Raw genomic sequence first — 20,028 nt, forward strand, 5'->3', positions numbered from 1 at the left:
GTTCTTAAGTTCAAAAATACTTCCTTTTGAAAATATTTAATATAATGACAATAAATCTATTGGGAATATCAAAGGAAACTTAACATATCTTAAAATGGAATCGTAGGGAAAATTCTTTAACAGGAGAAAAATAAAATAATAACTGGAAATATAAAGGAATTTAAAACAAATGTAAAACTATAATTTCTCACTACCAGCACTCCCATATTAGGGGAAACTAACATATCTGGGGGCAAAAGTTCTATTCTTTTGATGTTCACCTCATTAGGCTTTGAATTCTTGAAGAGAAGAGATTCTCTTTTGCCTTTCTTTGTCTCCCTACTATTTAACACAGTACCTGGCATGTAGTCAGTGCTAAATAGATGTTTATTGTCTGAGAGATGTCAGGGAAACAATCATGTTCTTGATGAATAAATATCTCTTGGTGGCATTCTGGGAGTTATAACAATGAGTCTTTTTTTTTTTTTATTAAATAACTTTTTATTGACAGAACCCATGCCAGGGTAACAATGAGTCTTAAATCATGAGTGTGATTCAATGTGCCAATTCTTGTCTTTTTGGAAAAAACTTCTTTTTTTTCTACTTTATCAGTTATTATAACTTTGTTCCATTACCATAAATAGCTGTTATCTATGCAATTCAGCAAATATAAGGTACAAAGGACACTTGTAAAAGGTGAATGATTGATTTTTCCATTTATAATAAACATATAGTAGACAGTATTAAGGGCAAGCTATAGAATTCTGCCTTTAGAAGCCCCAGATTCCTTTAAAGTACAGCTCAACCATCTCCCATAAGACCTTTCTTCAATTCCCACCTGTTTAAACTTTCTACATTTGAACAGATATTGGAAGTAACAGTTAAGTACCACAGTGGGTATCGGGCTGAATTTAGAATTGTAGATCTTAGTTCAAATCCTCCTTCAGTCACTTAAGGGCAAATTACAAGCTCTCCCTTTTTTCATTTTTGTCATCTATTAAATGAGGATCATAATACTTTCTTCCCAAGGTTGTTGTGAGAATAAAATGCCATATTTATGAGACATTTCAAAAACTTTAAAGAGCTTTATAAACGTCAGCTATTATCTTATTACTTGGGTTTTATTTTGTATTTGTTGGTCTCTCTACAAGTTATATCCCTTCAATAAAATCTAAGTTCCTTAAAAGCAGGTTCTACTATACCCAAAGGACTGTCAAACTGTGCACACCCTTTGATCCAGCAGTGTTTCTACTGGGCTTATATACCAAAGCAATTATAAAGGAGGGAAAGGGATCCACACATGCAAAAATGTTTGTGGCAGCCCTTTTTGTAGTGGCAAGAAATAGGAAACTGAGTGGATGCCCATCAGTTGGAGAATGGCTGAATAAGTTATGGTGTATGAATGCTATGGAATACTATTGTTGTATAAGAAACGATCAGGATGAATTCAGAGGGGCCTGACATGAACTGATGCTAAATGTAAAGAGCAGAACCAGGAGATCATTGTACACAGCAACAACAAGACTATATGATGATCAATTCTGATGGACGTAACTCTTTCCAACAATGAGATGATTGAGGCCAGTTCCAATGATCTTGTGATGAAGAGAACCATTTATACCCACAGAGAGGACTGTGGGAACCGGGTGTGGATCACAACATAGTATTTTCACTTTTTTTGTTGTTGCTTGCTTGCATTTTGTTTGCTTTCTCCTTTTTTTTCCCTTTTTGATCTGATTTTTCTTGTGTGGCATGATAATTGTGGAAATATGTATAAAAGAATTGTTCATGTTTAACATATATTAGATTACTTGCCATCTAGGGGAGAGGATGGGGGAAAGAGGGGAAAAGTTTGGAACACAAGATTTTGCAAGGTCAGTATTGAAAAAGTATCCATATATATGTTTTGAAAATGAAAAGCTTTAATAATTTAAAAAAACATATTTTATTTTTCAATTTTTCATTGTATGCTCAGTGCCTTGCACATTGTAGTTACTTTCAGAAATATTTTCTAAATTAAAGGTTGTATTACTTAAAAAAAAACTTTAAAAATTTAATTAACCTTATCCCTCAAGCACCCATGATTTCATTGGTGTAGACATACTAGTAAAATCAACTTTGCAATAAAAGTCAAAATATATACGTTCAAACAATCTAAATTTTTTTTGATCTCTTCTAATTCCTTTGAACAATTGATGTTTAGACACCACAAAAAAGAAAATCAACAACTAATACATTTGAAAAAACCAAATGTATGAAGAATTTGACATTGAAACTCTTCATTAAATCTTGGCTTTAGAGAAGATCTCAGAAGTTTATAAGATTGCAGAGATAAACCATTACATAGAATTCCCAATCCCTCTATTGTTGTCCACCTGCATTTTTTATTTCCTTCACAGGATAATTGTACACTATTCTAAAGTCTGATTCTTTTTGAACAGCAAAATAACTGTTTGGACATGTATACGTATGTTGTATTTAATTTATACTTTAACATATTTAACATGTATTGGTCAACCTGCCATCTGAGGGAGGGGGTAGAGGGAAGGAGGGGAAAAATTAGAACAAAAGGTTTGGCAATTGTCAATGCTGTAAAATTACCCATGCATATAACTTGTAAATAAAAAGCTATAATAAAAAAAGAAAGATTGCAGAGATAAAGCTGAAAGGGGCCTTAGAATAAGGCCTTTTGGGTTTTGAGTTTGCTCGTCTCTGAATCCAATCTACTCCACCATTGTACCATAAGCAATGATGAAAAGGACAATTTCAAGGAAATCTGGGAAGATTTGCATGAATTGATGCAGAGTGAAGTAAGTAGAACAGGGAAAGCAACTTATATAATGACAATAGTATATTAAAAAAAAAACCAACAATTCCCACCTTTAAAATATTCGAGAACTCTGACTAGTGATCATGATTTGAAGAAAACCATGATAAAGCATGTTTCTCATTTCTTGAAAGAAAGGTAGTGAAGAATGGAGAATAAGGTTTTGTGTGTATGCACACATGTATATATGCATTTATATGTGAATATATCTGTATATATGTATATATTGCATATATGTGTGTATCATATGGTCCATGCAGGAATTGATTTTGCTTTACTCTGCATATTTGTTTAAAGATTTTGCTTTTATTTATTTATTTTTTTGCAATTGGGTGGGAGAGAGGGAGGAAGAGGGACAGAAAATTGATTTTTATTCATTTAGAGTTTTAAAAAATAGAATCCATTCCAACAAGAAGCATTTATTGTATACACTTTGCTAGACACTAGACACAAAGACAAAAACAATAGTTCAAGACAATTTAATAGTCTTGGGATGAAAAATACTTCTAAATATTGGGCATTTCTGATCCATGTCTTTCCCGTAGTTTACCAAAAAGTATCTACCCAGTGAACAGGCAACTTTCCTCAAGGAATTTCCATTCTATAGGTGGTGCAACATATAAGCAGACAAGTATATTCATGATCATATGACAAGGCAGAGAGCATTATTAACAAGTAGGAAAATCAATAAAAGTCCTCCAACTCCTCCTCTTTCCACTTTTTTTTTCCAAAACAGAGAACACATCAACATTTTCCTCATGAAGCTAAATATTTGGAAATCATGGTACAGCATAGTTCTGCAAAAGGCAATGGAAAGATAAGTAATGAGTGTAAGTGACTATAACATCTCTACTGCTGACATCTACAAAAAGTAATGTGAAAGGTATAAAAGAGATTTTTCATATCCTGGAACCCTTTATCCAACTGATGAAAATTCTGGACCACTTCTCAGAATAATATTTTTAAATACAGAAAATAAATAGGATTACAGAAGAGGGGGAACAATGGATATGACAGTCATGTAGGGAAAATGAAAGCTAATGGATGGATAATGTGAGTGTGGTTCTGATACTCGTAGCATATGACAAGATCTTGGTGAAATTGTTCATTGAGTAGATACTTTTTGGTGGATCTATGGAGAAGCCATGAATCAGAGGTACCCAACATTTAGAAACATTTTCCATCTCAAGACTATAAATTTTCTTGAATCACCACATTGCTGAGAAGCTGCTCTTCATTTTTTATGAGAAAATTCCATCACAGTAAAAACCACAACTTGCTTAGCCATTCCATAATTGATGGGGATTTTCCTCAATTTCTCAATTCTTTGCCACCACAAAGAGTTGCTTTAAATATTTCTTGTACATATAGATTCTTTCCCCTTTGCAGACCAAGGACTCAACCTGGGGGTTAACAGACTTCCAAGGAATCAGTGGATAGATTTCAGGGAATCCATAAAACTATGTATGAAAAGTATTTATTTTCACTAACATTGGATTTCTTATGTAATTCCTTTTTTTAAAAAAATAGTTTATTTTTCCAAATACATGCAAAGATAGTTTTTAACATTCACCTTTGTAAAACCTTGTATTCCAAATTTTTTTCCTTTCCTCCTCCTCTTCTGTAATTCTACTTATTTTCCATATTTAAAAATCCTATTCTGTTTTGTTTTCTTTCTCATTTTTTTTGGTTTGATTTTTTCTTGTGCGGCAAGATAATTGTATAAATATGTCTACACATTGGATTTAACATATATTTTAACATGTATAACATATATTGGATTGCTTGCCATCTGAGGGAGGGAGTGGAGGAAGGAGGGATTAGAGCACAAAGTTTTTCAAGGGTTAATGTTGTAACATTATCCATGCATATGTTTTGAAAATAAAAAGCTTTAATTAAAAAATACTATTCTGAGAAGGGGTCTAGAATTTTCATCAGTTGGACAAAGGGTTCCAGGATATGAAAAAAAGTTCAAAAATCTTGGATTATATAATGTGTAAGGTCCCTCCAATCTTTAATATTCTAGTCTATTTGGAGTTAGCCACATGTCTTCCATCCCATGGCAGGCAGGGAGAAAGACAACTGAGCAGAATAACCTTGATAAGTAGTAGGAATGAACAGAAATCTTTGGAGCTCCTTCTATTAGTTTGTAGCTCAGTCCCTTTTCCACCTACTACCCCCATCTGTCTCTGTCTCTGTTATAGATACCTGACCCCAAAATCCTTTTCCAGCTGTAGTGTTTTTTACTGTTTTTTTTTTCCATTTTATTATGCCAGATAAACTCTGGCCAGTCTCCAGTTAAGGGCCCCAGACTCGGTGTGTGCTGTTTGTCCACCTTCTAAGGAACTGAGAACTAGCTGCTTCCTAGAACAGAACAGCCCTCAGACTAATGCCAAGGTTGGTTTCCTGGCTGCCTGCTATCTATGTGGGTCATCCCTAAAATATGCCAGCTGGAAACTCTTTTCACTACTGTCTCAATGGAATAACTTTGTCATGTTGCATGTATATGAGGGAGAGAAGAAGGAAAAAGGGAAGGAGAAAGATGAGAAAGTAGAGGAGGAAAAGGGGGAGCAAAGGAAAGAGTAAAGGGGGGAGAGAATGTAGAAGGAGGGGAGAAAGAGAGAGGAAGAGGAGGAGAGAGAGAAAAAGAAAAGGCAAACAGAAAGATATAGATGGAGACAGAAAGACAGAGAGGGAAAGGGAAAGAGAAAGAGGGGAAGAGAAAGAGAACAAAAAGAAAAGGCAGAGAAAGATACAGATGGAGAGAGAGAGGGAAAGGTAGAGCAGAAAGAGGGGGGAGAGAGAGAACAAAAAGAAAAGGCAGAGAAAGAAACAGATGGAGACAGAAAAACAGAGAGGGAAAGGGAGAGGGAGAAAAAGGGGGGGAGAGAGAAAAGGCAGATAGAGAAAGAAATAGATGGAGACAGAGAGGGAAAGGAGAGAGAGAGGGGGAGAGAGAGAGAAAAGAAAAGGCAGAGAAAGGAGCAGATGGAGACAGAGATATAGAGAGGGAAAAAGAGAGGGAGAAAGAGGGGGAGAGAGAGGAAGAAAGGAAAGCTAGGCGAAGAAGGGGAGAGAGATTAAAAATGTCAGAATGTTAGCAACAAGAGAGTTCAGGAAAGCTAAGAGATTAAGAGTTTTATCTCCACGATCCTTTGCCATTTCTCGTTCTCTTTTTGTCCAACTTCTCTTAGTCCCAATATGGAAGGACACTCTCAGCCATGCTGCTGGCTGACATTGGCCTTTTCTCCTGGTTAGCCCTTCTGAGCAGCCTCCTTGTTGACATGCTATGTGCATTCCCGGGGTTGGATGGGGATCTGGGAGGAGGTCCTGGCAGCTGAGTTAGTGCACAGCACATCTGGAAGTAGTTTAGCACACTGCCTCGCTCCTCCAGTCCCACGTCTGAATTCTGAGCTGTCTCACAGCAGTGACATGGAGGAAGCCAGAGTTGCTCCAGAGTAAACTAGGGGCAAGGCAGAGAAAAAAGGAATCCCCTTTGGGAAATGCAACATTGATCCTTTGGGGCCCCCAGATCCCTGGGATTGCCAATGGGATCTTTGGATGAAGCAGCCACAGCAAAAAGGGCGGTGGTCAGAAATTGAGTGTTCTCTCTGCCGCTGATCAGGACAGAGGAGCCCTAAGTCCTGCCCTCGACATATTCAAGGTAAAAATAATTCTTAACCAGAAATTCCGGACACTCTTCATTTGACTCTGTCCTGCAGCCTTCTTTCCTCTCTCTCATTTTGCTAGTGGATTCAGGACGTTAACCTCTCACGGTCAGATCCCCAGGCATCAACCTTTCTTCAGAACTTAAATTCCTCTTTCTCACACTCCAAAGAAAACATTTCTGAAGAAACAGCAAATCCAGAAAGAGGCGTTAGTGGAGAGTGGATACAAGATTGTAGGGGATGAAAGGCTAGCCTTGGAATCTAGATCTGGAATCAGATAACTTCCTCACGTAAATACTAACTGGGTTTTGATAAGCAAGGCTTACTCTCTCTTAGACTTCAGGCAGCTCTTTAAAGCTGCAGATTATGGAAGAGCTGGCTATCTGCAACAGTAAAGGGAGTGTTTATATAGCGAGTTCCCAGAATTCCCTGTAACAAAATTATAAATTGATTTATAATTTATTTTATATCATACGTAACAATTATGTAATAGATAACATATTATTATGATATAAAATCATATTATTATCATTATGTATAATACAATTTATAATATGTTCATACATATTTATATTGAGATATACATGTATGGGCACATATATACATACATATAGATAGATCTTCCTCACGTAAATACTAACTGGGTTTTGATAAGCAAGGCTTACTCTCTCTTAGACTTCAGGCAGCTCTTTAAAGCTGCAGATTATGGAAGAGCTGGCTATCTGCAACAGTAAAGGGAGTGTTTATATAGCGAGTTCCCAGAATTCCCTGTAACGAAATTATAAATTGATTTATAATTTATTTCATATCATACGTAACAATTATGTAATAGATAACATATTATTATGATATAAAATCATATTATCATTATGTATAATACAATTTATAATATGTTCATACATATTTATATTGAGATATACATGTGTGTGCACATATATACATACATATAGATAGATCTTCCTCAGGCAAATATTAACTGGGATTTGATAAGCAAGGCTTACTCTCTCTAGACTTTAGGCAACTCTTTAAAGCTGCAGATTATGGAAGAGCTGGCTATTTGCAACAGTAAAGGGAGTAAAAAAAAAAAGCAGTAAAGGGAGTGTTTATATAGGGAGTTCCCAGAATTCCCTATATAGAAATTATAATTTGATTTATAATATATATAATTGATAATATAATAATGTATAATATAATTTATAATATGTTCACACATATATCATTTATAGAGAGATATACATGTGTACATATATATACATACACATATGTAGATCTTCCTTAAGCAAATACTGAGTTTGATAAATAAGCCTTACTCTCTCAAGACTTCAGGCAGCTCTTAAGGTTGTAGGTTACGGAAGAGCTGGCTATCTGCAACAGTGAAGGGAGTGTTTATATAGGGAGTTCCCAGCATTCCTTGTATAGAAATTATAATTTGATTTATAATATATTTTACATAATACATAATTATATAATAGATAGTAAAATAATGTATAATATAATTTATAATATGTTCATACACAAATCATTTATACAGAGATATCATATATATACAAAAATATATATATATATGTTCATTTATACACACACACAAAGGATAAAGTCAGAGATGCATACTTAGTTTTAATTAGTAATTGAGTCTACTCTCCAAAAAACCCCACAGCCCTTATATGACTCCATTAATAATAATAATAACAACAGTAATAAAAACTATGGCCTGTCAACATACATTTTTATATCCCATTTCACCAAAAGTGATCACAGGGTAATTTTTTGAAACTTTTTTAATATGTTGCCATTTTCCTCTGTCACCTTCAGTTTATCAGTATGATAAATGTAAGGTAAATTAAGGTAAAGAAAATTGGAGAAGAGAAAATATTGTCTGTGAAGGGAGAAATAGCTTAAATGAATTTGAGAGTTGGCACTTGGAAGCATGATTAGACTTGTTTATTTGGTCCCTGAAGGCACAACCAAGAGAATAGGCGGAAGCAGCTGAGAGGCAAGTTTAAGCCTATAAGGAAAAACTCCCTAACAATTAGAGCTGTCCAAGAGTGGAATGGGGCTCCCTCTGCAGAGAATGGGTTCATTAATACATGAGCTCTTTGGGTAAGAACTGAATGATATCTTGCCTGGAAGAGAAAATTTGTGTTCTAGTTTACATCAGATTAGCTGGGCTGGAGAGCAGACTCTTTTCACCTTTATTTGCATCCTCAGCTCTTAGTGCCCTTCTTGGCACTTAGTGGGTGCTTAATAAATGCTAGATGATGTCCTGCCTGAATAAGATACAAATTGAAGAGTTCTCACCACTGAAAGAAAGCATATCAGTTGTGTTTACGTGTCACAAAACATCTGGATGAAGAAGGACTGAAGAAGCAATTCTTTGTCTAGATATTTGGCGTTGTGTGGATCCAAGATTCAGATTATTTTTTATCCAGATGGCATTGTTCCACATCGAGAGGACCTCTGTCTGATAGTTCCTTTGCTTCACATAATGAAATAATGACTTCAATTTCTGTGGTGCTTTAAAGTTTACAGAAAATCTTTAGTAGACTAGCCTGTGATGGTAGAAATATGATGGCCAGAGATCCTGCAACAGGCACAATATTGTTCAAATTTTACCTTCTGTATACCCAGACTACTGTGAGCTCCCAAATGTTTCTCATTCATGGGTCTTTTAAGGCCCAGAAAGGAAAATTTCCTTCTGCTCGCTTTTTTTTTTTCAATTAATCCTTCTCCCTTCTTTCACCCCTTTATGTATTAATATTTCAGATTATAATTCACCATACTTTCATCTGCCAGCCTGAGGTATACTTATTACCTCCAGCATTAGATTTTTTTTTGCAGGATCATAGATTTTTGAGGTCATCTAGTTCAACCCTTCATTCTACAGTTGAGGAAACAGGCTCAGATAAGTTTTCTTACTTAAAGTCACAAAGGTGATAAACTAGTGACAGTGCCAAATTTTAACCCTGATCTTCCAGTTCTAAATCCAGAACTCTTTGCCCAACTCTACTTATTTTTGCTTCCAAAATTGCCATCCAGGAGATTACCCTCCCACATACAATTTCACTTAGGGCCTTTAAGGCCCTAAAAAATTGACACTTAATCCTTCCTAGCTGTGTAACCCTGGGTAAGTCACTTAACCCTAATTGCCTTAGTCAAAAAAAAAAAAATAATATAGAAGTAGAGTCAGGTATTGAGCCCATGATTTCAAATTCAGCATTCTATCCACTGCACCACTCGGTCTTAGATCACTGGAATTATGTTTTGTTTTCACCCTTCCACTCCTAAATCACCATAGTTCCAATTTCTAATTCAACAGAAAGGAGAGTTATAAATACAATTACTTTGCTGGCCTAGATAGTTCCATGATCCCCCTTTGCAATGTAAAAGATAATTAAGAACTCTTAGAATCTGTGAGATTTTTGGATCAATTGCTTAAATCTCTCTAGACCTCAGTTTAGCTGACAATAACCAATAAATTGCATCAATGGGCTCTCTCAATGACCAAAGACCATGAGGTAGGGCTTACTAACCCTACATAGTTTTAGGAAATGCAAGAAAACAAAGAACTGAGTTGGGTAGGTGGGGGAGACAATGCAATTGGTTACAGGATAGATAGCCTCATGGGAATGGTGACAACATGATTGGTTACATCAAGATAATCAGTTAGTACTCACGTGGAGCTAGTAATTAATCTTTTCTGCCATTAAGAAGTGCTTAATTAATTTAGGGGATTCATCTACATTGGAGGACATTGTGAGTGGACCAGGAATAGCAGAATTCCTGGGTCCTAGTGATGGGGTGAACCCCAAAACTGTCCCCCTCGACTTTTAGGGGGAAGCAATGGGGGTGAACTCTGAAACTCTCCTCTGACAAAGACCCACCCTTCAGCTTATTGATCCATGAAAATCCTTATTATAATTTCATATTTCAAAACAAAATTGGGCTTGGGAGTCTAAATGCTTACCAGTAGTACTTTTAGCTCCATCTGTGTGTCTTTCTCCTCTTAAGAAGGATGTACACTAGAAACGACTAGTAGCATGACCTCGGGCAAGTCGCTTAATTCCAGTTACTCACCACTACCCTCTCAAAAAGGAAGAAGGATATTAAAAGGATGGTATACATCAAGAGGAAAATGATCAAGATGGTGATAGGGGCTTAAAAATATGGTATTGAAATTTCAAATGAAGGAATCTGCTTGCCTAGAACAGAGAAAACTTCAAGAAGTCATGGCTACTGTTTGGACATTTGAAAGACTCTCAAATGGAAGAAAGCTTAAACCTGTGTTGCTTGGCCTTGGATTAAAAACAATGGGTAGGAGTTGTGGAGAGGCAGATTTCCATTTGACATCAAGTAAAACAAGCTACTAATTGGAGTTATCCACAGGTGGGCATAAGTGGGAAGTACTTATTTCCTTGTCACTGAAGGTCTTCACCTGGAGGTTGGGTGATCCCTTGTGAGGGATGGTGTAGAATAGGTTCAGACCATTGAGTTTTGAGATTCCTTTCAACTGTGAGGTTCCAAGATTCTACAAAGTTATTTAAGTTTTGCTTTTACACAGACCCAGACACATACATGGAAACACTTTTTGAAAACTCTTTTACTCATAGGATTGTAGACTTAAAACCAGAAGGAACCACAGAAGTCTTCAAGTCCAAATTTTTCATTTTATAGAAGTGGAAATTGAGGCTCAACGAGGATAAGATGATTTACCCACAGTTACATAGCTTTAGTGTCTGAGGGAGGATTCCAATTCTTTTCTTACTGAGTCGAAGTCTAGCTTTTCTCCAGTCCACCGGAGATGGCAAACAGACCTGCAGGTTACATGTATCCCACTGTATTTCTGAGTTTGGCCCAAATCAAATTAAAATGTAATTGGGAAATATTTAACAGAGTAAATTAAAATACAATTTTAAATGTAGATGTTACATTTTTTAAACTAAATCAATGTCAATTCAAATAAAACTAAGAATTTAAAATAGCCCCCGGGGATCATTATATATAGATTAGTGGCTCTGTTTCTCTTTGAGTTTAATACCACTATATTAAGCCATGCTGCTCTTGCCCCACTTGGGCATGCTCTTACTGTGTTTATAAAACCTGTTATACTTAACAAGGCTTCATCAACAGAAACTTGCTTAAGGGTATTAAACTTTTTTATGTTATTATAATGCCAGAGATGAAGAGTAAACCTTTTGTTTTTTGTTTTTTTTTTATCAAGGTAGTGATCCTTTAATATTATCTCTCAATTTCTGACAGTATGGCTAAAGTAACTGAATAAAGAAAGGAAAAACAAACAAGTTAACTCATTTCATGACCATTAAACAAAATTTAAAAATTATTTTTCTGCAATCTGATTAACTTCTCTCTCTGAAAAACTTTTCACTCTACCAACTAGAAAAAAATGGAATTTGACATGACAACAAAGAAGATGAGTGGAAATTAGTGGTTTGATGTCATTGTGGAAGGAAGTTTCTTGTGGTCTGTAAGTACGCCACAAACTGTAAAATACTATATTAATGTCAGTAGTTCTTGCTGTTATCATCATTAGTGGTGTGCCCCAAGAATTTTTGCTGGGATCTGGGCTCATTAACCATTTCTTCAGTTGTTTAAATAAAAGTACAAATGACAAGATTTGTCAAATGTTAAGAAAAGACAAATTTAAGAGGGATAGCCAAAATATTGAGTGACATTCATACCACCCCCTCAAAAAAAACTCAATAAAATTAAATAAGAAAAAATTGAATAGAGATAAATATAAAGTTTCATGCTTAGGCTCAAAAAATCAGTGTCACAAATAGAAAATGGATAAGTATCCATTTGATTGAAAAAGATGTAGGGGTTTATTGAAATGTAAACTCAACATGAGTCAGCAGTGGCATGTGATATCCAAAAAGCCAACTTAAATTTGGGCTTCATTGAGAGGATCTTTTGGCAGTCAGTCTGATGAAGCTTATCTACTCTATGAGTTATGTTTTAAATACTTGAAGGGATTTATAAATTACAGTTAGAAGAAATGAGTGAAAATAAAATGTTTCCCATCTAACTTCATGGAAATTCACATATGTACCCTAAGTTAAGAACCACTGGATTAGAAGTTTTTGAGATGCTTTCTAATTCTGAGATGCTGTGATTCTGTAACCTTTCACCAGGAGCCAATGCAAGTGCAAAGGATCCATAAACAAACCAGTTTTCAGGATGTACAGGACTTGGGGTAGTATAGGGAACTGAATTTTTTTTTTTTGGTTAGTTGAGAATTTGATATTCTTTGAAAAATTTTCCCTACACTACAGTTGGTCCAATCTTCTGTCATGGCAAGTATGAGAACACAACTGAGTCTTTCTTGCTGATTTTGGATTTTATGGAGCTTCATAATTATTAATCTGAACATCAATACTGGATGAATTGTAGATATAAATATAGATTTAGTAGGCGCAATTCGCATTCATTCTTCCCGCCATCCCCAAAAGCTACAAATGTTGCACATATTCTCATAGTTTTTTGATGTATTAATAATGTTGATTTCGTCTCTTTTTGTCTTTTAAAACACTATTATAGAAAATGGCTCTTTGGGGAGAGGAAATGATGGTGGTATAAAAAAGACATCAATAGAAAGTTCTTAAAAAGGATTCTATAATGGGGCAGCTAGTTCGTGCAGTGGATAGAGTACCAACCCTGAAGTCAGGAGGAAGATCTGAGTTCAAATCTGACCTCGGACACATAACACTTCCTGGCTGTGTGATCCTGGGCAAGTCACTTAACCCCAATTGCCTCGGAGGAAAAAAGTTTCATAAGTTATAGAAATTTGGACTGAATCTGTGACAACCCGTCCTTTGCCAAAAATTGCATCAAAAAAAATCCCTAATGTTTGCTTGTATTTAAATGAGATTAAGTTACAGAGCATGACATACATGACAGTTGCTGTGATTTTTTGCATTCCCTTATAAACTTCTTTCATGTGATCCATAAGTAAACATTATGATCCCAAACTCATAAGCTTTATGCCCCAAATAATGGAGAATAGAATTATAGTTAACTGAGGGCTAATTAAACCTGTCAGCTATCCCTTAGAGTTGATCATTGCTATGGAAAACACTGAGGGGTAGAAATTAAAATTTTCCAATCTGAAAGGATTTCAGAGGAAGCCTCTTGAGGCCTCAGTTTCCTCATCTGTAAAAGGGAATTGAATTTGCTTCTAAGGTTCCTTCTAAATCTTAAATCCTATTTTTTCTATCCTTCTATGAAGATAGGGGTCAAGGGCACTGAAATACTTAGATTCCTCCATGAGTATCATCAGTCAGAAAAAACATGAATGCATCCACCAAATAACTAGGTGAAGCAAGTTATGAATTCTGTTAAATTTGACAAGAATTTGTTAAGTGTCTATTAACAGTAGGTAGTGAATAAATGTTTGTTGGCTGAGTGGTAAGGTGTATGAATACCAATAAATTCGGTGGGTATATAACAGGACCTTTTGATAAACCAAAGGAAACATGGAATTGTTTTTTTTTTTTTTTCCCCATGGTAGCTTATCATGTAAGTCAAAAGCATTGTGCTAGGCCATTTGCTACTATGTGAAAAGTATTGTATTAGGGGTTACAAATACAAAAATGAAAGCTTCTCTGCTCTCAAAGCGGTTACATTATACTGTTGTGAAGCTCACACCTTATTTCTGACCCTCGCTACCCAATTTATCAGTGTTACTTTCCTAAAAAATGGTCTCCAGTATCTCACTGAATGCTTCAAACTTGGTGTCCCTGAGACATCTCAAACTCAATAGGTCCAAAACAGAATGCATTGTCCTTCCTTCCAAACTTTCTACTGCCTTACTCATATTCTATGCCCTCTCTTTACTCCTACAACCATCACCTTAATCCAGGCCACCCTGTAATGTGGAACATTTTGATGATCAGTTTCCCCTCCATCACATTTTTCCATCCTGTAGCACATTTTCCACACTGCTGCCAAAGTGATTTTCCTTAAACTCAGATCATGTTACTCCCCTACTCAATAAACCCCAGTGATTCCCTATTCCCTCTGTTGCTGTTGGGTCATTCGAGTCATGTCTGAATCTACATGACCTCATTTGGAGTTTTCTTGGCAAAGATACTGGAATGGTTTGCCATTTTCTTCCCCAGCTCATTTTACACATGATGAAATGGAGCAAATTGGGCTAAGTGATTTGCCCAGGCTCACACAGCTAGTAAATTGTCTGAGGAGAGATTTTAACTCATGAAGATGAGTCTTTCTGATTTCAAGCCCAGTGCTCTATCCACTACACCACCTCATTAACCATCCTCTTGCTTTAAAGATCAAATAAAAACTGTTCTGTTTGGCTTTTAAAGTCCTTCACGACCTGTCCCAACCTATCTTCCCAGTTTCATTACTCATTGCTCTGCCTCCTGCCAAACTAACCCTTTTCTCTTCTTCACCATGACGCTACACCTTTGCACTATCCATCCCCCATTACCTTGATTCTGCTGCCTTCTCACCTGTGCTGCAGAGAATACCTTACTTCCTTCAATACATATTTCAAATACCATTTTCTCCATAAATCCTTCACTGCCTTTACCCACTTCCATTTTCCTCCTTCCTAAATTACCCTATATTTATTTGCTATATTTCATGTGTTATAAAAGTCTTAGAGCAGTTTTAAATTTTAGCAGTTAAAATGGCACTCAGACTTTTGGAATACTTATATATGTACACAATTTCATCCTTGAATGTAAGCTCTTTGAGAGGAAGGATTATATCATTCTGATCTTTTTATAACCAGCCCCTTACATAGTATCTGGCATTTAGTAGGTGTTTAATAAATGCTTATTGATCATATGATTCATTCTAACTAGGGCAGAACACAATGAACTATATTACAATTGGCCCCAGACCTCATTTCTAGCTAATCTATTTGGACTCAGATGTGATTCTTGTTTGGACCCAAGAACCCTTTGAAACACTACTTATTATTTCTGGTTCTTCAATTTTATGATCTGTCTTTCTGGTTATTGATCTTGTTTCATTATCGTAATATATCGGCTGCATTTCTAGGGAGAAACTTTACAACTTTGAGGTCCCAAGTTCTCAGATCATGGTGATATCAATCAACACCATGGCACCCATTCAAGATCCCAGAGAGGGCAGAATCATATTTGTCAGTGTATTTGATGCACATGCAATAGAACACACAACAATTCTCATTGGTACCAGATAAACATTTATCTATTGCACTCCCTTTAAAGTAATAAGTGAAGGGTGTGTTTGGAGTTCTATTTCAGAAGAATCTCAAGCTCCTCTCACATATTCAAAAAGGGGAAGTAGGGAAGGAACATGTTTTGTCTTTGAATTTTCAGCATATTGCCAAGCACACAGTAGGTAGTGAATAAATGTTTGTTGGCTGAGTGGTAAAGTGTAAGAACCAATAGATTCTGTGGGTGTACAACGGTATATTTCGATGAACCAAAGGAAACATGGAACTTTTTTTTTTCATAGTAGCTTATTATATAAGTCAAATCTCTGCCCATGCATTCCCCAAGTTCACTGTTTCCCAACAGTGTATCACAATTTTTTGTTGTGTGAAGAAATAGAGTACACTGTGATATCCTGTATTTCCTCACCTCCAACAGCTGCTTTCCTGTTCTAACAGTATCTAGATCTGAGTATACAGCCAGAAACTGAGTCATTTTGAGGATTTAGGAGCTGATGACCTTATATTGGTGCTGATGGAAGTGATACTGGTGACGAAGATGGTGATATTGATGGGAGTGAGGTGCTAATGCTGACAGGGATGATGACTTTGATGGTCCAGATGATGCCGTGGGAGCAGTCAATAGGGTAGAGATGACATTTAAACATATATGAACTGATAAAACCACCAAGGGAGGGTGTAGAGAGGAAAGATGGCCCAGAACAGAGCCTTGGGGGTATATTCACACTTATGATATGATCCAGCAAAGGAAACTCCAAGAAGCTGTTATGAAAGTCTTAAAAATCTTCTATGTGCTAATTTAACATTAAAATTATATATATATATAATTTTAATGTTATTTTATATATGTGTATATATATATACACACATATATATACACATATATATATATATTATATATATGTGTATATACACATACACACATATATAAAATAACATAAATAAAAAGTAACATTAAAAAATTAGCTACAGAAGTTAATTATACAACCAATATACCTATAGAAAATTCAGGTCAAGAGATATGGGATGGGGTTTAAAATGAGTTATGATGTCCTAGAAATCCATGTTCTGGTTTCCGAAATTTTAGATTAGGAAAGATGAGGAATGATTGGTTAAGTTACCTCTCTCAAAAAAGTGCTAAAAGCATTTCGATCAAAAGCAGCTAAAGTTCTAAAGCCATATTTATGATTTTAATTTTGATCTCATTCTTTTTTAAATTTCTTCACCCACAGGTGACAACTGATAGCCACATGAACACATGGCTCTATTAAGAAGAAGTAAGTTGGTAGTTTTATCCCTTTTTTCTATTCTTAAACGTTTTCTTTTTTTTAAGTGTTATTCTAAACTTAAACAACAAAAAATAACATTCTCACCCACACAGCAGAACACAAAAAGATTTGTTATGAAAGCATTAATCTCCATTTTGTGCAGCTTATTTTTTATTTTTTTATTTATTTTTAAATAACTTTTTATTGACAGAACCCATGCCAGAGTGATTTTTTTACAACATTATCCCTTGCACTCACTTCTGTTCCGATTTTTCCCTCCCACCCTCCACCCCTTCCCCTAGATGTCAAGCAGTCCTATATATGTTGAATATGTCCTAGTATATCCTAGATACAATGTATGTGTGCAGAACCGAACAGTTTTCCTGTTGCACAGGGAGAATTGGATTCAGAAGGTAGAAATAACCCGGGAAGAAAAACAAAAAATGCAAACAGTTTACATTCATTTCCCAGTGTGTTTTCTTTCAGTGTAGCTGCTTCTGTCCATCCTTGATCAATTGAAACTGAATTAGGTCTCTTTGTCAAAGAAATCCACTTCCATCAGAATACATCTTCATCCAGTATCGTTGTTGACGTATATAATGATCTCTTGGTCCTGCTCATTTCACTCAGCATCAGTTCATGTCATTCTCTCCAAGCCTCTCTTTATTCATCCTGCTGGTCATTTCTTACAGAACAATAATATTCTATAACATTCATATACCATAATTTATTCAGCCATTCTCCCACTGATGGGCATCCATTCATTTCCAGTTTCTAGCCACTACAAACAGGGCTGCCACAAACATTTTGGCACATACAGGCCCCTTTCCCTTCTTTAGTATCTCCTTGGGGTATAAGCCCAGTAGTGCTGCTTATTTTTTTTAAAGTATCTATTAGGGGGCAGCTAGTTGGTGCAGTGGATAGAACATTAGCCCTAAAGTCAGGAATACCTGAGTTCAAATCTGATCTCAGACACTTACCACTTCCTAGCTGTGTGATCCTGGGCAAGTCACTTAACCCCAGTTGCCTCAGCCCAAAAAAAAAAGTATATATTAAATTCTTCATGCTTCTTTCAAAACTTCCTCCTTGTCTGTGCTTTGTTCTGAGTTTTCTTCTGTTCTCTCCTGTACATTTAAAAATATCATTTTGGACATCACTATTACAAGTCCCCGTTTCTCCAGATCTCCTTTCCCTAGTCCCCATTAAAAACTGGGAGAAAGAAAAAGGAAAAATAATTTTGTGATAAATAATGATGGTCAAGCAAAATGAATCCATACTCTGCAATGTCCAAAAATATGTTTTTTTCTGCACTTGTGTCTATGAACTCTCTATCAGGTCAATAACATACCCTCTAAAAGACATGCTTGATCTTATGATGATCTCCAAATTTGTTTTTTCCTTACTACGAGGCTATCCATATATAGACTGTTCTCATTTTACTCATCAGTTTATGCTATCCAGAATTTTTTCAAATCATCTCTTTTTTTTATTTTTTGTGTCACAATATTCCATCACCTTTATAAACCACAATTTAAGCCATTTTCTAATTGTCTAAGAAAGAATCTTAGGTTGTAACCTTTTTTTAAAAAATCCCTTTAGCTCCTCCCTTCAGGATTAGGAAGTTTATTTTCTGGAGACTATTCTCTCTTTGACATTTTAATCCCTCCTCTATCCCCAGTTATTAGGCAGTTAGGTGAAGCAGTGGATAGAGTGCCAATCCAGGAGGCAGAAAGACCAGAGTTCAAATGTGGCCTCAGATACTCACTAGCTATGTGACCCCAGGCAAATCACTTTATTGTACTTGCCTCAGTTTCCTCATCTGTAAAATGACCTGGAGAAGGAAATGGCAAAACACTTCAGCATCTTTGCCAAGAAAATCCCAAATGGGGTCACAAAGATTTGAACATGATTGAAAAATGACTCAACCACAACGAACTTCTAATTCATTTTAGAGTTGGCTGGTCAGCTGTGAGTGGTCCCCTGGGCTCTTTCAGTGGTCTCCATCTCCCAGGGCTAGGATCTCGTGGATCTTTGAGGTTCAAAAAACTTCAGGGCCTTTGCTAGCAAGTGTTAGAAACTCAGAGACCCTGGACTGAGGCCTCAGTGCTGTGATGTGAGCCACACTAATCAATACACTATGCATTGATCCACTTCCCACTGAGCTATCAAGGTAGCTCAGAGAATCCTCACCATTCTGGGTCTTTCTCAAGGGAGCCCTCTCCTCTGACTGCCTCTGCACTCAGAGCACTCTTGCTTTACTGAAAGTTCCTTTCCTATTGATTATGTGCTTCTGGCTGACCTCTTATACAGACAGTTCTGGAAGGGTTACTTATTATAGTTTCTCATATTTCTTGATCATTATCTAGTATAGTGCAAAGTTCAGTTTTTTTGTTTTGTTTTATTTTTGCTGAGGCAATTGGGGTTAAATGACTTGCCCAGGGTCACACAGCTAAGAAGTGTTAAGTGTCCAAGGCCAGATTTGAACTCGGGTCCTCCTGACTTCAGAGCTGGTGCTCTGTCCACTGCACCATCTAGCTGCCCCCAAAGTTCAGTTTTGCTGGAGTAAGTGTGGGGAAGCTAGTAAGCTGCCTCTCATTAGGTAGTATCTTGGCAGAATGTCCAAGCCAACAACTATTCAATATATTCCTATGAAAAATGGCTTTTATCCAATTGTTAGTGGGACATGGTAGAGAGAACACCAGTCTCGGGCCTGGTTTTGCTTCTAAATTGCTATGTGACCTTTAATAAATCCCTTCCTCTCTCTAGCTTTTAGTTTTTTCATCAGCAAAATGTGGGGATTTAATGAAATGTTTTCTTTTTTTAAATAACCTTTTATTTTTTCCAAATACATGCAAAGATAATTTTCAACATTCACCTTTGCAAAACCTTATATTCCAATTTTTTCTCCCTCTCTTCCCCCTTTTCTCCTTCCCCTAGACAGGATACAATACGATATATGTTAAACATGTGCAATAGAATGCTTTCTAATGTTCCTTAGGCTCTGGGATTCTGAAGAGAGCTAATATGGTTCACTGGAAAGGGTTCTGGCTTTAGAATCACAGAACCTGAGTTCAAATCCTGACT

At 36.2% G+C, this 20,028-nt stretch overlaps 1 protein-coding gene across 2 annotated transcripts in view; it reads left to right on the forward strand.

The window, feature by feature from the left end:
• The first annotated feature begins 6,137 nt into the window (after positions 1-6,137).
• Positions 6,138-20,028, forward strand: part of GLT8D2 (glycosyltransferase 8 domain containing 2) — a 43,448-nt gene continuing 29,557 nt past the window's right edge. For both annotated transcript variants that reach the window (XM_023504427.2, XM_012550608.3), the window contains exons 1-2: positions 6,138-6,470; positions 16,909-16,953. In XM_023504427.2, coding sequence (XP_023360195.1) covers positions 16,935-16,953 — 19 coding nt within the window. In that variant the 5' untranslated portion in view covers positions 6,138-6,470; positions 16,909-16,934. The remainder of the gene's footprint in view (positions 6,471-16,908; positions 16,954-20,028) is intronic.

The sequence above is a fragment of the Sarcophilus harrisii genome, chromosome 5, assembly GCF_902635505.1.
Source record: "Sarcophilus harrisii chromosome 5, mSarHar1.11, whole genome shotgun sequence".
NCBI classification, from domain to species: domain Eukaryota; kingdom Metazoa; phylum Chordata; class Mammalia; order Dasyuromorphia; family Dasyuridae; genus Sarcophilus; species Sarcophilus harrisii.